General features: G+C 42.9%; 1 protein-coding gene across 3 annotated transcripts in view; it reads right to left on the bottom strand.

Annotated features, from left to right (window-relative positions):
• Positions 1-15,892: 15,892 nt before the first annotated feature.
• Positions 15,893-24,063, bottom strand: part of ROBO3 (roundabout guidance receptor 3) — a 441,954-nt gene continuing 433,783 nt past the window's right edge. For all 3 annotated transcript variants that reach the window (XM_073603233.1, XM_073603235.1, XM_073603234.1), the window contains 2 exons: positions 23,389-23,540; positions 15,893-16,647 (listed from right to left, as the gene is read on the bottom strand). In XM_073603233.1, the coding sequence (XP_073459334.1) occupies positions 16,636-16,647; positions 23,389-23,540 (164 nt within the window). In that variant the 3' untranslated portion in view covers positions 15,893-16,635. The remainder of the gene's footprint in view (positions 16,648-23,388; positions 23,541-24,063) is intronic.

Below are 24,063 nucleotides of genomic sequence, written 5' to 3'. Positions count from 1 at the left end.
GCCGCAGCCTCGGGCGGGAAAACCCTGATCACCTCATTCCTTCCAAATAAATAGCCTATCCCAGCATACACAGTGGTTAAAGAAACTCCTGCTGATTGGCTGACACAACATATTTACCCATCATCTGAATTTTTTGTAATCCATCATTCTAATGCCAAAGGCAACAGTGCCCCCTATTGAAAAAAGAGAGCGACTACACTAAAACTCAGACTTTAGGACAGGAATCAGTGGATCAACCTACCAATTAGCCAGGCTAATTACCACCTAGCACAACTAGATTTATTAGCAGCCCTGTTTAGAACCAGGGTGCTACACTAAGACATATGTATTAGTCATACCGCTATATATATGTGTAGGTGCGACCATCAAATGGGTATTTTTGAAAAAAAAAACAGCTGGAACTCCGATTCAATAGGTGTAGAGCCTGGAGAAAAGAAGGGATCACATGAGTGAAAAATATAAATATGTTATGGGTGTGTTCACAATAACAGCTGCGCGGTGCAGTGTGGTAACGCACAGTAAATGCATTGGTGTGATGTGATGGGATTCAATTTGAAAGGTTTCCCAATGCACCTTGCAGTGGATGTGCCTTGCAGGGCATTAACTTGAGCTGTCAAAAAATGATGCATTCACCAGAACGCATGGTAGTGTGTTGCCACCTAACGCAACACACCTCCGTCAGTCGGCAAGGTTCTTTGAAGTGGCATTTAAATGAATCGCACCAAAGCAATGTATGATAGAGTAAAACATGTGGTAACATGCATTACCACAATGCATTAGTGCGAATGGGCCCTATGGGTGTGATCAAGGTTTAGGAGGGCAGTATTTTCAATATGAAGCTAAGATGAAGAACACGGGCACATGACCTCAAACTAGCAGGAGGAAAGTTCAAAGCTAACCTTAGAAAGTATTATTTTACTGAATGAGTAGTTGATATTTGGGATAGACTTCCAGCAGAGGTAGTGAGTCAGTCACTCAACAGTAAGTACTCAATAGACCAATGGGTCTTTTTGGACCGTCACATCTCTGTGTATCTAATGCACAAAAATATTGTGCAAAAAAAAAAAAAAAAAAAAATGTTTTTGCTTTTTTAGCTTTACTGCAACATTTTTTTTATTTTGTTTTGGATGGAGCAGGGAAGGGTTAAAACCTCAGTCTCTGACTGAGCCCCTGTTGAGGTTTTTCCTCACTTTCTAGTGTGTCATTGGGACAGGAAGTGGAGGGAAATAATAACCTGACAAGGATTCTAACTCTTCCTTGCTACTTTAAAGGGGAGTTCCGCTTGCAAAAAATAAAATATACAAATACTGCAGCTGCTGACTTTTAATATAAGGACGCTTACCTGTCCAGGGCGCATGCGATGTCCTCACCAGAAGCTGACTCTTCCCTCAGCTCTGGATGCAGGCGCCGGCATCTTCAGTAAGGGAAACAGGAAGTGAAGCCTTGCGGCTTCACAGCCTGTTTCCTACTGCGCATGCGCGAATTGCGCTGCGTGTTCTGAATGGTCCCTGCTGTCTCCTGGGACCTGTGTGTCTCCCAGAAGACAGCGGGGGGAAGGAGGAGGGGCCGGACATGGCGTAGTTCGCCGCAGAATCTGCAGTGCTCTTTCACCAGAAGTGGGAGCCGATACCTGGATTAGACAGGTATCTGCTCTCCCCTCCCCCCTGAAAGTGGAACTCCACTTTAAAAAAAAAAAAATGGAGGTTTTGTTGGAGTTCTCCTATAATGATTAGACTCTTTACACTGTCTGCACCCTCTCAAGGCACATAACATAACTCCTCTATTACAGTAATTGAAGTATTTGGAGTTGGTCGGCGCTGTCCAGAGTCTCCGGATGGGGAAATTCTTTCCCATTATTAGCGGCTTGTGTGTTTGGCTGAGAGGCGCAGGTGCTGGGAGATCAAAGTCAGCCGTACAGTCATTGATCATGAGAATATTCTATTGTTCTATAAACAGCCTGTAGCAATGGATCCGACCCTGACCCCGGCCACAGAGGATTCTGGGAGATTTAGCGCTGTCAGTCTTGGTTTGCCCTGCAGTGGGTTCTGTATACGCACACAGATGATCTGTCACTGATAGTGTCAAACATGGCCTAATGCCGACATTATCCAGCTGTGCGAGGAGTCTGAGACACCTCATAATGGAGGTTTGGGAATTTCTGGGTCCTGCAGAGTGCGCCAATCATTCTTGAAGAATCGCTATATTTATACAGGGCAGAGCTGGAAAGTGTGCATCAAGCCTGGGACACCTGTGGGGGCTCTGAATATGGACAATAAAAAAAACAAAACATATTTTATGCTAGGTTCACACTGCGCATCGATTTCTTCTGGAGTTTTTCAAATGTTTTTATTGTTTTTACCACCATTTTTCATACGCGTTTTTATTTAGGTCTATGTAAAGTAAGATTACTAGAAGGTGGAGATTGAAAATGCACAAGAAGAGAGCGTTTACTTACATTTTTCAGGCACTCCCACTGAAGTCTATTGGACAAAAAGCATGCAATTCTGCCCCAAAGATCTGCCTGTACTTCATTAGTGCAGCAAGTGACAGCACATAGCTGAGATGTGAACAGGCCCCATAGAATAACATAGAAATCTTATTGTTGAGTGCTGTCAACCTTCTGGAAATGCACAACGAATTGCACAGTTGTGAATAAGGGGTGTGAATAAGGGCTGAAAGTGGTAATAAACTGCAGTTGTAGAAAAAAAATTCCCTGCAAGGCAATGTCATAATGTACTAGTATGCATCGCACTGAGAGGACTGACATCTTCCCCCGGTCTTCCTTCCGGGTTTGCGGCTTCCGGCTACAGGAGTGGCGCAATGATGTCACTCCCGTGCATGCGCGCGGGAACCGCCATTTAGGGCACGGGCTCTGAAGGCTCGGCACTGTATGCCAGGCCTTCAGAGCGCATGCGTCGGTGACGTCACACATGCATGCTGCATGCACTCTGAATATCTCCTAAACCAGGGATATGCAATTAGCGGACCTCCAGCTGTTGCAAAACTACAAGTCCCATCATGCCTCTGGGTGTCATACATGTGGCTGACAGAGTCTTGCAATGCCTCATGGGACTTGTAGTTCTGCAAAAGCTGGAGGTCCACTAATTGCATATCCCTGTCCTAAACAGTGCACATTTAGGAGATATTCCCAGTACCTACAGACTTATTATAGGCTTACCTGTAGGCATAAGTGGTGTAACAGCGTTTACTACTAGTTTAACTGTGTGCAAACCCAAAATCTATTTTAAAATATGTTTGACATTACGTCTCACTGTATACAGGTTACCTAGGACATTTCTTTTTGTGAATCTGTTGCAAAGTGTTTTATCTGGAGTTGCTGCCAGTAACAGAACTTCCTGTTGAAACCTGACAACACTAAGCCAATGCCTCATGATTAGAAGTAGGGTTGTCAGTCTATTATGTGGATGCCTTCAGTTGCCGGTGGTCTGTTTGTCACGTTTATATAGGCAGCCTAATAGCAAACTGACACAGCTAATGCTAATTGTGAGGCAGTGTCTTCGTGTTGTCAGCCTGCAATAGAAAGTGGTGTTACTGGCAGGATCCTCAGGTATGAAACCTTGCATCCTGACAAATTCTAGAGGAACGATAGGAAGCTGGGATAGGCTCTCCAGGTGCAAAGTTGGGAAGCGGTGCAGTCCTTGGAGGGTTGCAGGTGATGCGACATGTGGCTTTGCAGTGGACAGGTCCAGCTGTAATGTCACCTTGACACCACCAGTGAAGGTGGACTACCCATTCAGGAGTTGGTGCACCAGCCAAGATGGCAAGGACATGTGCCTAAACCAAGCAAGGACCCTAGTACCCATAGGAATCAGTTTGCTATGGAACTCTACACTGCAAAGACAACTTTCCTGTAGGAGGTCAGAGAGTGTTATAATTCCCTCTGACATTCTCTGTAAGCTCAAAGCTGAACCTCCCTGAAATGAAAGTTTGCGAACGGCCAGGCTTTTTATATGGTAGAAGAGCTGCACTGTGGTATCTATTTATAAAAGAGTTGCTGTGTGAATGTCTTGGGTATCAGAAATAATCACCATGGTTTGTCCAATATGATTATTTCCTCTGCTGGTTGGATACATACATCCAGTGGCCATAGTGCAGTATTTTCCTAAAATAACGCCATACAGAAAATACTGCATTATGTCCACTAGATGGCGCTGACAATCATAGCAAATCATATTACAGGGACTAATTGCGATGGCTGTGCAAATGCTTGAGACATTTGCACAGCAATTTTACTCTATACATAGACACCTATGCTTCCTAGGTCCTAGAACCTTTGTACCTTTCTGTTTCAATTTTTTTTTTCAATATACACTGAGCTGCCCATGCTCTGCCCTGGGATGAATGAACTCCTATGCACATTTATGGCAATTATGTCCTCCCTGCCTGATCAAACAAGATGGATAGTTGATTAGCTGCGTCCAGTTTGTATGCATCCAGAATGGCAGGCCCTGGGTACAAACTCTGTGTCCAGGACTGGTCAAGAACCCTATTCACATGTAACCACTGGTAAGAACGTCTGCATTTGAACAGAGGTGTCACTGATTTGTAAAGGGTACCAATCTGATTGTGGCTGATCGCACAAAGGTGTGCATGGAGCTGATTTCTCTTCCGTTAAAAATCGCAGATTCTCATCAGTAGCCACTTGCTTGAATGAGCCCTAATTGCCCCGCCCCTCTCTTTAAAGTGTATGTCCAGTCATTTCTTTTTTTCTATAGAGTGGAGAAGGACAGGATTTTACTGCTCTAATTGGTGCTCCATTCAACAGTTTCCTCTCATTTCCTGTCCAGATGGCAATGGTTTCCCCAGACAGGAAATGAGGGGAACTCTCCAGCAGGGGCACAGACCTAAAAATCTGACAGGGGTTCTACCCTTCCCCTACTCTACTAAGGAAAGTCGTTTTTATTTCCTGTCTGTGTTGCTGTTGCAAATTTTTCCTTATTTCCTGTCTGATTAAATTGTTGTCACCAGAACAGGAAGTGAGCGGAAACCTCTCTAACAAAGCCCCAGATATCAGTAAAACAGAAGTTTTAATCCTTTCCCCTTTAAAAAAAAGGAAATGTGATTGGACTTGCACTTTAATTACCCAACTTGCCCCTTCTTGTCTGAAGAGTAAGAGAAAATCTAAATTAAAAAATGAAGTTTCTGTCCAACAGTTACTCCCGCAGTCAGTAATCTTGTGATTTCCCTCCTTTCTCCTCTAGTATGGCAAGGTTTAAAATCTGGAATGCCATTTCTTGTGTGACGGTTGCCAAAGCAATGCATTGTGGGGTTTTAAAGAACAGTGAGTGTGTTCTGTGTCACTGTATAGGTGGTCAGGACCTTTCACACTGAGGCGTTTTTCAGGCGTTTTAGCGCTAAAATTACCGCCTAAATACCGCATGAAAAACGCCCTCCATGTATCTCAGTGTAACCTTTCACACTGAGGCGTTGTGCTGGCTACGCGTTGGAAAAAATCCTGCAAACAGCTTTTTTGGAGCATCTTTGGGGCGCATAAAATAGCGCTGTAAAAACGTCTATCCCAATTGAAATGAATGGGAAACGCTGTAAAAACGCAGTAAAAATGCTTTAAAACCACCCAGAAACTGTGGGGAAGGTCACATGACCGCATGGTCACATGGTTAGGTTTGCTGACGCTAACGCTTAAAAAACGCTATAAAAACGCGATTAAAGCGCTACTTTTACCGATAACGCGGCAAAAACGCGGTAATAATGCTCATTGTTTTTACTGCGGTTTTGCAACGCCTCAGTGTGAAGGTAGCCTAAGGCTCGGTTCACACAGGGGCAACACGATTTCAGCGCGACTTTGTACGGCGACTTCAACGCGGCTTCAACGCGACTTCAGCGTGACTTTAAGCAAATTACAACGCGACTTCAAGTCGCCTCCAGGACAGGCGACTTTGGCTGTGGCCAATCACAGGATAATCAGCTCTCTGGGAGGGAGGGGTTTGCCTGGGCAAACTAAATTTTTTCCCTGCAAAGTCGCTTGACTGTAGAGAGAAATCGGACTTGGAGGCGACTTCCATTGATTTCTATGGTACAGGTTGCCTACCAAGTCGGATCCAAGTAGTACAGGGAGTACGCTCTGAAGTCGGAGCAACTTCAGTAGTGTCTATTAAGACGCTCCCATTCACTGTAATGTGAATCTCTTTCTGGGGCGACTTGGGGCGACTTGAGGGCTTACAAGTCGGATCCCAAGTCGTCCTAGTGTGAACCGAGCCTTACTGTGATGGACGCCATAGAAAAAAAACAAACAAGAAATATATTTGTGGAAAAAAATTGCAGAGCAATTTTATTCTGTAAAACTACATTTACAGACTACAATGTAATCTGTAGTTACTAAATGTAACTACATTTACATCTGTTCTGTGCAAATAGCTGCAAAATAAATGTTTTTAGGCTATCTTGTCCCCGGGCCGAATGTTATGAATTCATAGAGAAAAGAGTGAATCAGCCAAATACTGCACTATGGTCACTAGATGGAGCTAATGATCATAGGAAACCCTTGTTTACTAAGTGTGCGCTTCATCTAGTGGCCATATATGATATTTTTCCAAACCACTCTGTTTTTATGAATGGTTAGAGGCCAAGTCCACCTTTAGGACCATATTACATCCCACCCCCAAAAAGATCCCCCTTTAACAGAGTGCAAAGGTTCTTCACAACTCCCGCAGCTGCTGTCTGATTTGAAATTGCCACAGTTGTACAGCTCTCCACTCGCATAACTGCATCAATCATTCACATCATTCCCCTGATCAGTGAATGAATGAACGACGAGTCCCGTTGTAGTTCTCAATGGAAACCTGGTATGGGCAGGGAGGGGAGGAAGAGTCTGCAGGAGCCTTGCATTGCACCCGCCATCCATATATCGCTATTGCAATGCTTTGCAGGCTCATTTGCAAAAAATAATAAATGTGCATTTTCTTCTACAAATCTACTGAATGTGCATTTATTTTATACCTTTTTTTTTTTTTTTTTTTTGTAAAAGGTGGACTTGGTCTTGATAACATTTGACTTGGAGTAAAAATAGCTTACTGACATTCGATTTTGCCCCCATTTGCACAGAACACGTGTATGCAGTTTCATAGGACGAATAGCTCTGCAAATTTAAAAAAAAAAAAAATGTCTCCTGTTTTTACCTAAAAGACCATTCCTCTAGGGATACAGCATTATAATTGCTTTCATTGCAGTCATATTAACCACTTCAGCCCTGGAAGCATTTACCCCCTAATGGCCAGGCCATTTTTTGCGATACGGCACGGCGTCGATTTATCTGACAATTGCGCGGTCGTGTGATGCTGTACCATAACAAAATTGATGTCCTTTTTTTCCCCACAAATAGAGCTTTCTTTTGGTGGTATTTGATCACATCTGCGGTTTTTATTTTTTGCGCTATAAACAAAAAAAGAGTGACAATTTTGAAAAAGAAAAATATTTTTTACTTTCTGCTATAATACATATGCAAAAAAATATATAAAAAAATGAATTAATCAGTTTAGGCCAATATGTATTCTGCTACATATTTTTGGTAAAAAAAATAGCAAAAAAATACGCTATAACTTTTCCCAAAAGTTATAGCGTCTACAAAATAGGGAAAAGATTTAGGGACTTTTTATTGTATTTACTAGTAATGGCGGCAGTCTGCAGTTTTTAGCGGGACTGCTACATTGCGGCAGACAAATCTGACCCTAAGTGCCACTTTTTGGTGACCAGTGACACCAATACAGTGATCAGTGCTATAAAAATGCACTGATCACTGTATAAATGGCACTGGCAGGGAAGGGGTTAAGTGTGTCCTAGGGAGGTGTTTCTAACTGTCAGGGGGACGGACTGACTGGGAGTAGAGCGAGATCGTTGTTTCTGAGCATGGTCTTACTATCCTCCTGTCAGAACGGGGATCTGCCTCTTCTCACCGTGATCGCAGGTGGCCGGCAGACATTGTGCCCTCAGTACCACATGCACAGACCAATGTACAGGTACGTCGGTTTGTGCAGCCAAGCTGTCTTGCCGCAGTATATATGCGGAAGGCGGTCGGCAAGTGGTTAATATACAGGCGCATTTCAAAAAATGTAAATATCAAAAAGTTTATTTCAGGAAATCGATTCAAAAAGTGAAACACATATATATTTTATATAGATTCATTACACACAGAGTGATATATTTTAATAATTTCTTTCTTTTAATTTGTTACGATTATGGCTTACAGCTGGTGAAAACCCCAAATTCAGTATCTCAGAAAATTAGAATATTACATAAGACCAATAAAAAATTATTTTTATTGCAGAAATGTTGGCTTACTGAAAAGTATGTCCATGTACAGTATAGTATGCACGCAATACTTGGTCGGGCTCCTTTTGCATGAATTATTGCATCAATGTGGCGTGGCATGGAGGTGATCAGCCTGTGGCACTGCTGAGGTGTTATGGAAGCCCAGATTGCTTTGATAGCGGCCTTCAGCCCGTCTGCATTGTTTGGTCTGGTGTCTCATCTTCCTCTTGACAATACCCCGCAGATTGTCTGTGGGGTTTAGGTCAAGTGAGTTTGTTGGCCAATCAAGCACAGTGATACCATGATCATTAAACCAGGTACTGGTACATTTGGCAGTGTGGGCAGGGGCCAAGTCTTGCTGGAAAATGAAATCCGCATCTCCACGAAGCTGGTCAGCAGAGTGAAGCATGAAGTGCTCTAGAATTTCCTGGTAGAGGGCTGCGCTGACTTTGGACTTGATAAAACACAGGGGACCAACACCAGCAGATGACATGGCTCCCCAAATCATCACTGACACTAGAAACTTCACACTGGAACTCATGCAACTTGGATTCTGTGCCTCTCCTCTCTTCCTCCAGACTCTGGAACCTTGATTTCCAAATTAATTGCAAAATGTACTTTCATCCAAAAAGAGGACTTTTGACCACTGAGCAACAGTCCAGTCCTTTTTCTCAGGTAAGACGCTTCTGACGTTGTCTCTGGTTCAGGAGTGGCTTGACACAAGGCATGCAACAGTTGTAGCCCATGTCTTGGATACGTCTGTGTGTGGTGGCGGCTCTAGAAGCACTGACATCAGCCACAGTCCACTCCTTGTGAATCTCCGCCAAATTCTTGAATGGCCTTTGCTTCACAATCCTCTCAAGGCTGCGGTTATCCCTGTTGCTTATGCACCTTTTTCTACCACTCTTTTTTCCTTCCACTCAACTTTCCATTAAAATGCTTGGATACAGCACTCTGTGAACAGCCAGCTTCTTTAGCAATGGCCTTTTGTGACTTACCTTCCTTGTGGAGGGCGTCCATGACAGTCTTCTGGACAACTGACAAGTCAGCAGTCTTCCCCATGATTGTTTAACCTACTGAACCAGACAGACGATTTAAATTTTAAAGGCTCAGGAAACCTTTACAGGTGTTTTGGGTTAATTAGAGTGACACCATGAGTCTACAAAACTTTTTCACAATATTCTAATTTTCTAAGATTCTGAATTTTGGGTTTTCACTAGCTGTAAGCCATAATCTTCAAAATTAAAATAAATATATTTCAAGCATTTATCACTGTGTGTAATGAATCTATATCAAATTTATGAGTTTCACTTTTTGAATTGAATTGCTGAAATAAATTAACTTTTTGATGATATTCTAATTTTTTCAGATGCACCTGTATATACAGTCCATTCCTTTTATAAAAATGAGTTTGCCAGTTATTGCCTGTATGAGGAGCTGTGTAGCCAGACAGTAACGGTTCCCATGTGTTTCTGTTCCCCATGATTTGTAAAGATTTCTATGACTATAGATTGGACTCTTGTAAATCTAAAATATACATCATTGGCGAGCCATTACTGGAACAGCTAAGGAGCGCTGCAGACAATAGTAGATGTAGAAATGTCTGTATTTTCAATGTTCTCTGGTTGGATGATGAATTGGCTGCAATTCTTTGTCATCTTTGCATGGTTAAAGCTGAATGATGGCTGATTGCATTCAGCTGCCAGTGCTTGGGATGCCTAATCTGGTACTGTTGCAGAACAAGTGCCCTATTCACCCCAAAGGCTTAACCCTTCATCTCTCTGGCTGGGTCATCTCCACTCACGTTCGGTTTTTCTGAGATTCTTTATTTATACAGAAACGAGATTCCTGCCTTAGTCCACAGTGGGGACCCCCTCCTCCTACCTACCCTGTATAAAATAAAAAAAAGATGTGTGTACTTGTCTATTTTTATTAAGCTCTGGTCTGATCATATGATCCCACAGCTCCAGCTCACGGAGCACTCAACAATGGCTTCACCCATAGCCCAGCTGTTATCAGTACTCCCTCTTCTCCCCTGCAGCAGCTGCTCACTGACACAGGGAAGCCAGAGCTGCAGGAACACATGACTGGACCAGAGGGGATCAAAAATAGGCAAGTACACATACCCCCCCCCCCCTTTTTTTTTTTTTTACACAGGATATGTAGGAGAAAGGGGGAGAGGGAATTTCTTTATGAACAATTAGTGTTAGGCTTTCCTTGCACTTTAACCGTGTCCTGTGAAATATTTAGCACCAGCCACCACTGCTCCGCCCCCTCCTCTAGTTTTCTGCAGGCAGCCAGTAGTGGGTGGAGCCTGCTGGGTCCCTACCACAGCTCTGCTCTCTGTACAGGCCAGTGATGATGTCACTGTTACAAGGTCATTTCTGGGTTTGCAAAGGCATCTGGTGTACACAAAATGGATCTGGGCTCGGTTCACACTTGTGCGATGTGGGAACCCTGCGAATCCCCTGCATTGCACCTGACTCACACGGCAGTTTACACTGCCATATGCGAACTGCTGTGAGTGTCAATGCAATGTTAATGACACCCCCATTTCAGCCCGCATATCAAACGGCGAACTGATAATTCGGACATGAATTGGTTCGCATAGGTGTGAACACCCATGCGATCCGATTCTGGTGCGGACCAAAAAAAGGGCCCTGTGCGAGTTTGGTCATAATGTGATGCGATATCAGCTATACTATCTGTATGGCTGAAATCGCATTGCACCGACATCACATGTAATTTGCACTGTGGTGCGAATCACATGCGATCTCGCAGGGCGCTCTGGTGTGAACCTGCACTTACACTTTGTGGCTATTGAGGAATATATTTGAAAGTATTGTGTAGAAGTTTAGAAATTCTCAGAAGTTCAGTTTCAATCATATCCTTGTTTTCTTTTAATCTGATTAGAAATGTATTGTGGCAGACACTATCAGACGTGAGAGCCTCCCACCTCACCCCCATTCCTGCCATTCTGGGTGTTCAGTAGTTTTGATTTAGAGGAGGCAAAGCAACCACCATCTGTGGCCAATTTTACCTATGGTGAGAATTTTCTTCAGGACCTCAAAAGAACATTCAGATAATTTTCCTTTTAATCCGGTCTTTTGGCTAAGCGGATTTTATTGGTGGTCTAATTTATCTGCTTGTTGCTCAGGCAATCCACCACTGTATGACAATATAACTGCTAGGTCTTTCTGATGCCACCATCCTCTTGGCTATCCCTAGTAGCATCTCTATAATGTCCATCTCTCAGGAGGGCATGCTAATTTTTGGACCAGCCGTCTGAAAAATGAATGCGATTAGAGCACAGAAAATACTCCCATTCTGTCTTTTGGTAGAGGTGTAATTGCCATTAGTTGTAGGAAAAGTATAAAGGTTTTATTTTTTATTATCCTGTGAAATAGATGTAAACCCTAAATGGATGACCTTTTGTTTGCTCTGTGTACCTAAAAATGATTGCCATTTTTCCTAATAAAAAACAAACTTTTTTTCATCCAATGTTACATCCCAGTACTGCTGATCTCCTGCACTTACCAGTCTACATGCAGCAATGGCTGCCTGGCATTTCTCACAGTGGGTTTCCTGATGGGGACAACCGTGGACCATGTCTGGGTAATGTGTGCTGAAACAGCCACTTGTCTCCATTGGAAGCCCATATGACAGGGTGATGAAGTCAGAGTAGATTTAGGAGACAAAGCGTTGTCACCATATAAATAGGAAGTGCCTGAACAAGGATATTCATGGCAGGATCACCAGGGTATACAGTTGTGCTCATAAGTTTACATACCCTGGCAGAATTTATGATTTCTTGGCCATTTTTCAGAGAATATGAATGATAACAAAAAAACATTTCTTTCACTCATGGTTAGTGTTTGGCTGAAGCCCCTTATTATCAATCTGTTTGGCTGAAGCCCCTTATTATCAATCGACTGTGTTTACGCTTTTTAAATCATAATGACAACAGAAAATACCCAAATGACCCTGATCAAAATTTTACATGCCCTGGAATGTTTGGCCTTGGTACAAACACAGAAGGTGGCACACACAGGTAAAATGGCAATTAAAGGGTAATTTCCCACATTTGTGGCTTTTTAAATCACAATTAGTGTCTGTGTATAAATAGTCAATGAGTTTGTTAGCTCTCACATGGATGCACTAAGCAGGCTAGACACTGAGCCATGAGAAAGTAGAAAAGAACAGTCAAAAGACCTGCGTAACAAGGTAATGAAACTTTACACAGATGGAAAAGATTATAAAAAGATATCCAAAGCCATGACTGTCAGTTAGTACTGTTCAATCATTTAATAAGAAGTGGAAAATGTGGGGATCTCTTGATACCAAGCCAAGGTCAGGTAGAGCAAGAAAGATTTCAGCCACAACTGCCACAGGAACTGTTCGGGATACAAAGAAAAACCCCACAGGTAACCTCAGGAGAAATACAGGCTGCTCTGGAAAAAGATGGTGTGGTTGTTTTTGAGGAGCACAATACGATGATACTTGAACAAAAAAGAGCTGCATGGTCAAGTTGCAAGAAAGAAGCTTTTACTATACAAGTTCCACAAAAAAGCCTGGTTACAATAAGCCCAACAACACCTTGACATGCCTCATTGGACTTTTTTGTGGCATTGGCGCAGTAAAGGCTTCCTTCTGGCAGCTCAACCATGCAGCTCTTTTTTGTTCAAGTATCGTTGAATTGTGCTCCTTAAAAACAACCACACCTTCTTTTTGGAGAGCAGCCTGTATTTCTCTTGCGGTTACCTGTGGGTTTTTCCTTGTATCCTGAGCAATTCTTCCGTCAGTTGTGTCTGTAACCTTTCTTGGTCTACCTGACCTTGGCTTGGTATCAAAAGAGCCCCTAATTTTCCACTTCTTAATAAGTAATTAAACAGTACTGACTGGCATATTCAAGGCTTTGGATATCTTTTCATATTATTTTCCATCTTTGTAAAGTTTCATTACCTAGTTGCGCAGGTCTTTTGACTGTTCTTTTCTACCTCCTCATGGCTCAGTGTCTAGCCTGCTTGGTGCATCCATGTGAGAGCTAATAAACTCATTGACTATTTATACACAGACACTAATTATGATTTAAAAAGCCACAAATGTGGGAAATTAATCTTTTAATTGCCATTTTAACCTGTGTGTGCCACCTTCTGTGTTTGTACCAAGGCCAAACATTCCAGGGTATGTAAACTTTTTATCAGGGTAATTTGGGTAGTTTCTGTTATTATGATTTAAAGAGTAAACAGTTGATTGATATTAAATGGCTTCAGCCAATCACTAACCATAAGTGAAATAAATGTTTTTGTGTTATCATTCATATGCTCTGAAAAATGGGCAAGAAATCATAAATTCTGCCAGGGTATGTAAACTTATGAGCACAACTGTATTTTACTAAAAGCTGCTAATATGACATTTTATTACCATGAGGTTTTAGTGATTGGATTGACATCTACTTTCATTTTCCTGCCATGGCTCTATTCTATAAAGTCGACTTGCTTACTATGCTTTGGATTCTTATGTCAGTTTCGTAATATACATACAAATGCATTATATGAAATTATTTCCAATCTCTGACATCTGATATAATTTACATAGGCTAATCTGTGTTGCCCATAGGAAGACATCACTGGATTTGTTTGCGATGGGCACCAGGCTTAATTTCCCTTTAGTGTTATTTCACTTGGGTTACATTGTTGTTATGATTTATGCCTGACATTTTATATTTTATAACAGAAATTCTCAACCTTTTACAAAGAGGAACCCTTGAAATGGGTGTCGGGGAAATTCTGCTAATATAATATCTATAGCTTGGGGTACACTGGCATGAGCAGTAACACAGGGCTTGACAAATTTGCTTTGAATCTAGGAGCCAGCTAAAGTTAGGTAGGTTAGTTAGTTAGGAGACAGTTGTTTTTTTTTTACTGGCAGGGCTTTGTTTTTGGCCACAGAGATGGCCAACCGTTAATCTCTAAAGTGGGTTGCTGTTAAAGGGGAACTCTGATATAATAGGGGGTCTCCTTGCTGCCTTTCCTAAAATTGCAGGACACATCAGTCGGGGAACACCTATTGATGGGACAATGTGGTCAGAGTCGTACATTCCTCACACAGTGCTTCCCCTCCTCTATTCCTGTTGGTGTGGCCCCTGGGATGTCTCAGAGTAGAGTTTGGCCAGCTCACGGTCCCCACCTTGGGCTGCCCTCCCTGCAGTCCTCTGCCATCGGGCAGAGCCAGGGCTCACTGTCGGCTCCTCCATGCACCGTCCTCGCCATCTTCTTGGCCAGCCAATCGCAGAAGCCACCATCCCTAGCTTGTCTACCAATTGGGGGAGGGTCAAATTGGCATGGGAAGCTCCAGCCAATGGAGAAGGGGAGAGGCTGACAGGCTGTCCAACTATTACACCCCCCACGCAATGTGGGCATGTAATGCACGGCAAATGAAAGAAAGTGAGTAAAGAAGTGGGTGGCTGCCCAAGGGCAGCTTTCACATGCGTTTGCAAATGTGTGCTAACTAAACCCCTGCTTTTAACAGACGGTTAGACAGGCTAATATGGTTGGTCAGCAGACTGGTTGGTGAGTTGAGCAATGGAATTGTCTTTGTCTTACATGGCTGCCCAAGGGGTTGCTTGTGACTGGTGCCACTGCAAGCGGTGGATGAGCTGGTGGGAGCCCGGGCACCGGGAATTGATTTCTGGTCGCAATGGTAACCTGGTGCCTGGGCTGTGTCAAGCCTTGCAGTAACATGTACTGTAGATTTAAAGGGGTTGTAAAGGTTCAGGGTTTGAAAAACAAAACAAACATATCATACTTACCTCTTCTGTGCAGTTGGTTTTGCAGAGTGGCCCCGATCCTCCTCTTCTGGGGTCCCTCAGCAGCGCTCCTGGCTCCTCCTCTTCTCGAGTGCCACGTCAGAGAAGTGCTCTCCTTCGTGGAAACCCGTGCCTGTGTGCTCCCGTATCCTGCTTTTGCGTCTATTCACACAGAGAGCAGTACTCGGCCCCCGCCGCCTGCGTCATTGGATTTGATTGACAGCAGCGGGAGCCAATGGCTGCGCTGCTATCAATCTATCCAATCAGGACAAGAGACAGCGGCCAGAGCTGGTGTGCTCGTTCCCGTTGTGGCAAACACAGGGCTCAGGTAAGTATAGGGGGGGCTGCTGAGTGACAGAAGGTTTTAACATGAGGGTTTACAACCCCTTTAAGAATAAGGAATTGGTGGTGTGCTTAGTCTATTTAATATCCCAGGATTAAGGCAAAACTATTTTAAGTAATACTAATGAAATGAAACATATATGTAGTAATATTTTCCAAAAAATTCCCTTACAATGGGGGTCAGTAAAATGCTCCATTTGATTGGAGGTCAGTTATGAAGGGCCCCCATTACACTGGTGGTCATCAGAAGGGGGGCCCCCATTACACTGATGGTCACTGGGCCCTAAATTTTTAAATTATCACCAGAACTGGAGGTGATGGAAATTCTTCTAATGGGACACCTGGTTCGGTGATTAGGAGGGGAATTAATTTTCTTGTTATGGCTCTGAGATCTCATTTAGTCCTGATAACAGTTGTAACAATTTTCACGTTTCAATATATACATACGGAGTGTCAGACTGTTTAGCAAAAATCTTTATTTGTAGCATACAAAATTAGTTTCGGGTCTGTCACAAGTGCAGTCCCATGATGCTGCTTGAACAGCTGTCACTTGTGAAAGACTGAGGTGTCGCACTGGTGGTCCTACTTAGCCCCTCTCCCACCCCAAAACAGGCTCCTCCCATGTACTGCTGTACAGCTTGTTGCGTGACGTATTAGGAATTGAGACTCCTTTTCCAGTCCTGGAGAAAGCTGAAAAGTTATGTGTGCACATGAACCTGTACCGGACCGAGTCCTCTGCCTCCGCCATTATGTCCCCATCTTTTGCATTCCGCGTACATACATCACTGGCTGTGGCCAGCGCTCAGTCTATGAGGGGACCGCATGCAGCGAAGCCTTGTGCTTTTTTTTTTTTTTTTTTTTCTTCTTATTCACATCGTTCTGTACAACCCACAGTGCAAACGTCATACTTGCTAGAAAACTTGGCACGTTCAAAACAGCAAAAAAAGAAAAATGAATGTACAATTTTTTTTTTTTTAACTTTATAAATATAGTCCAGCTTTCCCAATCTCTAGAAAGACTGCGTTCAAAGAGACGGGCAACATTATTTACACGAAACATAAAAAAAAAAAAAAAAAAGTCCAGAAATTTTTCATAAATAAGCAGAGTGGAAAATACTGGAAAAGTTTTAAAGTGTCTTTTGAAGAACTCTGTCCTTTGTAGGAAATTCGGGGTAAAAGAACTTGTCCCGTTCTCACTCTTCATCTTTTCTCCTGGAAAGAACACAGAGAACAAAGATATGTTAGTATTTATGTATTGGAGTATTGAAGAAAACAAGAAGTACAGAATTTAGGTATAACAGGCCATGCCACGTCTCAAAAAGTTTCTCTATCCAACACTTTTTTTTTTGGTTGGATGAAGGAAAAGGTTAGAACCTCCGTTGTGTTTTTTTTCTAAAACGAGAGAATGAGGAGTTGGATTCAACTTTTCAGTAGATGGTTGTGGTGAGGATGCCCTCTACATAAATGAAGTACCTCTTGGTTGGGGGACCTAGAGTTGAGGATTGACGTGTACAAAGTCTAAAATTTCAAAATCTGTTTATAATCGCAAAACATGGAAACGTGTTGTCTGTTTCAAGATCTCCTCTTTCTCAAGGCTCAGGTGTTGTAAATAGTAGGAGAAGTTCAGAAATTCCCAGGATCGGCAAAATGCTCATTCACCGATTTCACCAATCCTGGGCATTTCTAAACTTCTACATAATAATTATTTCTGGTGATTGCCATTTTTAAGTCCTACTACTAACTAAACCTGGGTCCTGAAGAAGAGGGGTGATCTTTGGGGCCCTGAGATGAATTAGCTGTTTCATGTTTTGCTGTCATGAACTAATAATAAAAGTTTTGAACTTCTGGAACCTTTGTTTGGAGCTCTCGTTTAGACTTTGTAGATCCTCCGCTTTTTGTGTCTTGTCACCCAAATTCTCCCTCACTTCCTGTCCCAATAAACAAAAAGAAGTCGGAGGAAATCTTTTACAGATGGCGGAAGGGATCCCACCCCCCCTCCCACCACTGCCTTTACTGGGCTCTACCGTGTGATCAGGGAGGCCCAGTAAGCATGCGACCAGCAGCATCTGGTTCCTGGGACAAGGGTTTTGTTACAGGCTTAAACAAGCATTTGATCAGATGCTTTGAGGGGCAGAGGATAGATCTGGGGGCTAATAGCCCCCAGATCTCTCCATAAAGAGGACCTTTCACGTTCCATGCTATCGCAAGGGATGTTGTTAATCCCTTCTGATAGCATTAAAAGAGAAAATTAAACTAGAGATGCAGTAAAATAATTATTTTTAAAATAGATAATAAATTATAAAAACGCCCCCCCTCCCCCCAATGCTCACGTGCAAAAGCGAAAACATATGTAAACGGTGTTCGCACCACACACGTGAGATATCTCAGCGAACGTATAGCAAAAGCAATTATTGTGGCAGACCTCCTATGTGACTCTAAACTGGTAACCTGCAAAGGCTTTTTAAAGCGTTGCCAATTTATTTATTTTTTTTAAAGTAGCGTGGTTTGGCGCTGTTCTGCGAGCGTAGGCAATTTTAAATCATGGCGTTACCCATCTATTTACTCAGCATAATATCATCTTTTATATCTTACCAAACAATTGGGTATAATACTGTGTTTTTGTGCATTAAATTTCACTAAAGTGTATTTTTTTTACAAAACAATAGCATTTGAAACCCTGCTGTGATAATACCATGTGACATAAAAAACTGCAACACCCACCATTTTATTATCGAGGGCCTCTGCCTAAAATATATAATGTTTGGGGGTTCCACATTTCTATAAAAAAAATATTTAGATTTTTACATATATGTGAAAAGTGTCAGAAGAGCTGAAGTTGCTTGCATTATTCAAAACTGAAAAAACATTGGCTACTTCAATAGTACAAAGTGCACAACTAATAGTATCCATTGAGATGTCATCCTAAAGTCTGGTTTCTGGGTTTCCTGCACCTTACATGGCTTTTCTCATTGTCTTGCAAAGGGTTTAAAAGCCGGAGAAACTGGATACAAAGTCTGGACAGGCCTCGGCCTTAAGGACTTGCATAAACACTTTAAGGGAGTGCAATAAGTGTTCCATAAGTCATATCAGAACAATGCAACCTATTAAATGACTGTTATTATGAAAGGTGGTGATCTCCTAGGCCTGCCTTTTATAGTATCTATTTTTTTAGGATGGATCTTTCCTATATGGTATATTGTGTGCACAATCATTATGATTGCTTTATGTGTAAGACCAGCTTTTTTTTTGGAAGTTCTTTGAGAAGTTCTCTGGGATGAGCATTTTTGCCCTATGAAGGGAAACGATCGATAAGACAGATATAGAGCGAGATGTAGATGAATCCATCACTGGCCTGTCACCTTCAGCAAGGGGCACAAAAGACGATCTTTCTCTTGGGAAAGAGAGAGAGAAGAAGGTTCAGTTTTCATGAGATCGAGTTTCTGAAATTCAGGATCCTTCAGCCCTCTATGCTGGCGGATGACTCGTACTCTCTGCAGCTTTTGAAGTTCATTTGTAGAGATTTTAATGAAGATGAAAAAGGGGGAATTTTCTTGTGAGAAACCTGATCAGAGAGACAATGTCCTGCAGCGAGCCAGAGAAACCGGATCTGCTATTGAGTGCCACTTCTCTGCTACAAAGGAGGCCTAAGAATGGCCAAGGGAATTTAGTTACACGCTCAGTGCCTGTCAAAGAACAGGACCTGTCCAAGTCTACGATGTATGGAGCTAGATTACAGATCTGCACATTTCTGGGTGGAATGGATTCTTAGCAGGGGTCATTACAAAATTTTTATGTGACATGTATTTTAAAAGAAGAAAAATATGGCGCCATCACACCATAAATCCAAAATCAGTATCCCAACTGCCTATTTAAAGTGATCGCATCACAAAATGTAGAGGTGCTGCGTTTCGAGGCCATGCAGGATGATTTCATCAGGCATATAAAAAAGCATAAAAAGAATGTCTACCAATCAATATAAAATAGTGGTGACCTCTGGTGTCCTAAAACCCAACAAAATGATGTCAACAATAATGCAATATCAGAAGGAATATATGATTCACATACATGTCATTTTGTGCATTTAAAAGAAAAATGCTTTTAATTAGTATCCTGTCCTCATCTGTGCAATCAGAAAAGCACCGCAAAGTTGGCTTTGAGACTGAACCAGGCAGTCCGGAAATGGTAAAAACATCACCCAACTGCCCATTTTCAATGCCTGTGTAAACAAGGCCTAAATGATCTCTTACTGTGCTAGTAATTTGCATTGGTTTAATGGGATAGGCTGCATTGTAACACAGATTCTTTTCTTGCAGTATGTAATGCTGCAAGTCTAAAAATGGCGAATTACCCACGTAATGTGAATGATCTCTGCCCGACCCCTGAAGAGGGATTTTTCCTGTTACAAATTATAGAACTAAATTCCAGATGGGAAATTCTCCCAGAACCTGTGAATCTTTCATAATGACCAGCCTGCACTCACTGCCATTAAAGCATAATAATATCCGGGTGCTGAAAACTCCACAATACATTAATGTTATCAATCAGCACCGAGACCTGGAGCTGCTGAAACTCTTTCCATATTCCATGTATATCGCCTGCACGGAGTCATTCAGGACTACTCATCACATCATACAATGTAACAATGAGCAGAAATGTAACTTAAAACTGGAGACCCCACGATTCCCAAGAGAAGACCGTGAATTTGACCTCGCCCGCCGCTGGGGTCAAGGGTCAACTGTCAGGCTAAGTCCGCACAGAGCCGATACTTGTTTATTTAGCTATATTTCTTTATTTTCACTTTGAACGTGTTTTGAGAAATGGCAGATCTGGAGACATTGCAGAATCATTTATATGCTTGTTTAGGAGTCTGCTCAGCGGAGATGGAAAGGATCACACAAAAACCTGTAAATACTGATTTAAATATACTCCCCCAGTGGTGGCTGGTGGGTTCTTTTTTTTTGGAGGGGGGGTGGCAAACAAACACCACCCCCCCTCCCCCTGGGCAGCACGGCACTGACAGCACCCCCTGCCACTTACCCCCTCATGTGACAGGGCTGTGCTGTCCTCTCCTGGAGTGGCGGTGGCTCCGACGTCCGCTCCTCAAGCTTCCTCCGCCGTGTGTCACCTCTTCTGGCAAAGCGCTAGGCATCCAATAGGATTGCCTGACACTTTGGCCAATCGGGTAACAGGTCTCATGACCTGCCTCCTGATTGGCGTGGAGGAACTTTAGTGTGAAAATAGCGAAAATGTATTTATCTATTATCCCACAACAGGGTGGGATCGGAGCGCAGTGCCCCACCCTTTTGTGAAGCCTATTCGAGCCTCTGGCTCTAATCAGGTACTTCAAACCCCCCCCCCCCCATTGGAATCCATAGTCCGGTGCCCGGATATGTATATCAGTGGGCCGGATGCATGGATAGGGGAGGCGGTGCCCATGGGACCTCTATGGATGGGCCGCCACTGTTTCCCCAAAAATTATTAAAAATGCTAATAATGAAATCCACAAATAAATGCAGCTCTGTGTTTGTTAATACACCATTAACCTCCCTGGCGGTATTCCCGAGTCTGGCTCGGGGTGGATTTTCAGTACCAAAATCGGTATCCCCGAGCCAGACTCGGGATCACATCGCAGGATCCAGGTACAGCTTACTTATCTTGTCCCCGGGATCCTCCGATGTCCTCCCGCTGTGTCTCCGCTCGATTCATCACAGAGCCGAGCTTCGTTCCCTGCGAGCGTTGCAATGCACGGGGACGGGGCACGGCGCCAAATTTAGAAAGCGAAACATACACTATACATAGAGTACACTGTAATCTTACAGATTACATTACTGTATGAAATAATTTCACATCCCTTTTGTCCCCAGTGCTTTGTCCAATGCCCTGCATGCACTTTTATATTATTTATATATATATATATATATATATATATATATATATATATATATATATATATATATATATATATATACTGTTATTTCTGCCTGGTAACTGGAGATTGTCCATGGCAACCAAAACCGTCCCTTTACATCAACAGCGGTTTTAGACCAGCTAGAAAACAGTGATAATAAATTAGAATCACTTGCAGAATTGAGTGATAGTGATTTGTGGGGAAATTCGTCATCAAACACTGAAAGTAACGAAAGCGACAATTCTGCAACTGAGCAAATTTCAGTGTTTTTGATTTGATTACATTATTGAATAATTTTTATTATTATATTATTACTTATAGTTATTTATTATATTATAATTTATGATTTTGTGTTTCAAACTTTATCATAACCGGGATGTCTACTAGACTCTTGTTTGGACAGATTTGAGTGAGTTATTCCTAAGAATTTCAGGCCTACAATATAAAACGCCAAATTTCTATGCAAAAGAATTGTACCACTTTCAGCACCAAAAATTTGAAATAATCATACCGCCAGGGAGGTTAAAATAGAAGTTTGGGAATAGTTTTTTTTTTTTGGAATCATACTTACCTATGTGGATGCTGCATCTGTCCCCGCCGGCTCCAAGACTGAGAACCGAGCGATCTATCACCGCTGATCCCTTGGTTCTCAGAGCTCCCTGAGCAGAGAGCTGGTGACTGCTCTCTGCTCTGCCGCCCCTCCCCCCCTTCACACTGGAGCGCTGGGCTGTGGAGGAGGTGGCTTGCTAAGTTTCTAAGCCGGTGTCTTGCCAAGAAAGTTCCCCTGGCGGATAAGGACCCCATGTACTGCGCAGTACGAACGACTAAGGAGCCGCCGAAAATAGCCGAAGCTGAAAACCTTCAATCAGCTGTACACGGCGCCTGCGCCGTGGGTCCAAGTTCAGGCCCCACCATCCAAGTGGACCTAGAGGGAGAATAAAAAAGTGCCGAGCTAAGCGAGGCCGTGCCCGAAGCACGGCGAGTGGGCACGCGAGGAGCCCTCTTACAGGCGCCGTGTACAGCTGATTTACAACTATTCGGCTTCGGCTATTTCCGCCGGCTCGTACTGCGCAAGCGCTGCGCCTGCGCAGTAGAGGGGGTCCTTATCCGCCGAGGGGAACTTTCTCAGCAGAACACCGGGTGGCAGTTCAGGCACATAGGCGGATCCCGACCATATTGGGGGGGGGGGGGGGGGGGGGGGAGGCGGACAAAACCTGTAAATGTTTATGAACAGCAGCAGAGACAAAAAAAAAAATCAAGTCCCCTGTCCTGCCAGACAGAGCTATGCCGTGTTGCAGTGATATATAAATCTCAAGACTGGATGGACAAAAAAAAATCCTTGGCTTTGATATGCGCATTTTGGCTTTTGTATTATTATTATTATTATTATTATTATTATTAATAAACAGGATTTATATAGCGCCAACAGTTTGCGCAGCGCTTTACAACATGAGGGCAGACAGTATACATACAATACAAATCAATACAGGAGGAATCAGAGGGCCCTGCTCGTTAGAGCTTACAATCTAGAGGTATGCAAGGTTGGACATGAGGACAAGATCTGATCATCAAATTTAATTTTCGTTTTTAATTTTATACATTACATTGACCTCTACGCTCTCATATCATTCAATCAGACAGGACTGTACAGACCTCCTAACCTCAGGATAAGCATTAGTGATTGGCTAAAACCATGACCATACTGGTTCATGGGTCTCATTTGTCTGGTAACCTGAAGAGCCTGATAAAATTTGGGGTTATATTTTGCTATTTTTGGGCTGTTTCTGGTCACCCTAGAAAATCGTCTGAGCCAGAGGAATGTATAGAGGTGGTTGAATATTCCACCGTGTGGGTGGCTTAGCAGGCAATCTAATTTGTGTTTTCTGTTCGGTCGGGTTGCGGTGAGTCACGGTGGCTTTTGGGTTATCTGATACGCTCGCTGGTCTCTTTTCTGGGGAATATATGAACTTTAACACCCTCTGATTCCAGAAATGATATCTTATATCTTGGGGGAACAATCTTTCATTTCACACATGATCTCCTACCTCTTTCCGCTCTCCTGTTTTGCTCCTTCCATGTGGGTGACCCCGGGACCCCGCAGACCCCCGGGACGAGCTGCTTCCCGAAGTGGAGCAGTTGCTGGACATTTGACTCCGGGACAGGAAGTTGGGTTTACAGTATGGAATGATCTCTTCATCTGAAAACAGAGGAGGGTTGTTTAATACATTGGAAATGTTTCTCTGATGCAGTGAAATGAACAGACTTGTTCAGTGATCTTCTGTAAGCTGACATCAGTGCTTTAGTGCGGGCGCAACATTGGAAGGTGATTGGCTGGTTGTGAGTTACAGTAGCAACCACTCAAGGACCACTACGCATGGCCGCCATTAAAATCATGGGGACCCATACAGTTTATCGGACGGCACCCTTCTTCCGCTATGGAAAACATGATGAATGGATAGCTATGTTGCAACTATGAGTATGGGTCTGGGTTGCAGACTTGAAAGGTGGATAAAGCCTATTTCTTTTTCCACTCACCTGTTAAAGGATATGTTCACCTTTACAAAAAAAAAAAAAAATAGTAAGTGCACTTTTTTTCAGGTAAAAAAAAAATGCATTTATTTATTTATTTTTTGTGATGGACTTGTAAAGCATTGCACCCAACAGATTGTGGGGGTAATGTCACGGTCCTGCAGACTGTCTATGTATCTGTCTGGCCGTAC

Source organism: Aquarana catesbeiana, linkage group LG10 (assembly GCF_042186555.1).
Source record: "Aquarana catesbeiana isolate 2022-GZ linkage group LG10, ASM4218655v1, whole genome shotgun sequence".
NCBI lineage: Eukaryota > Metazoa > Chordata > Amphibia > Anura > Ranidae > Aquarana > Aquarana catesbeiana.
Note: the sequence above shows the minus strand (reverse complement) of the source record. Positions and strands in the feature narration are given on the sequence as shown.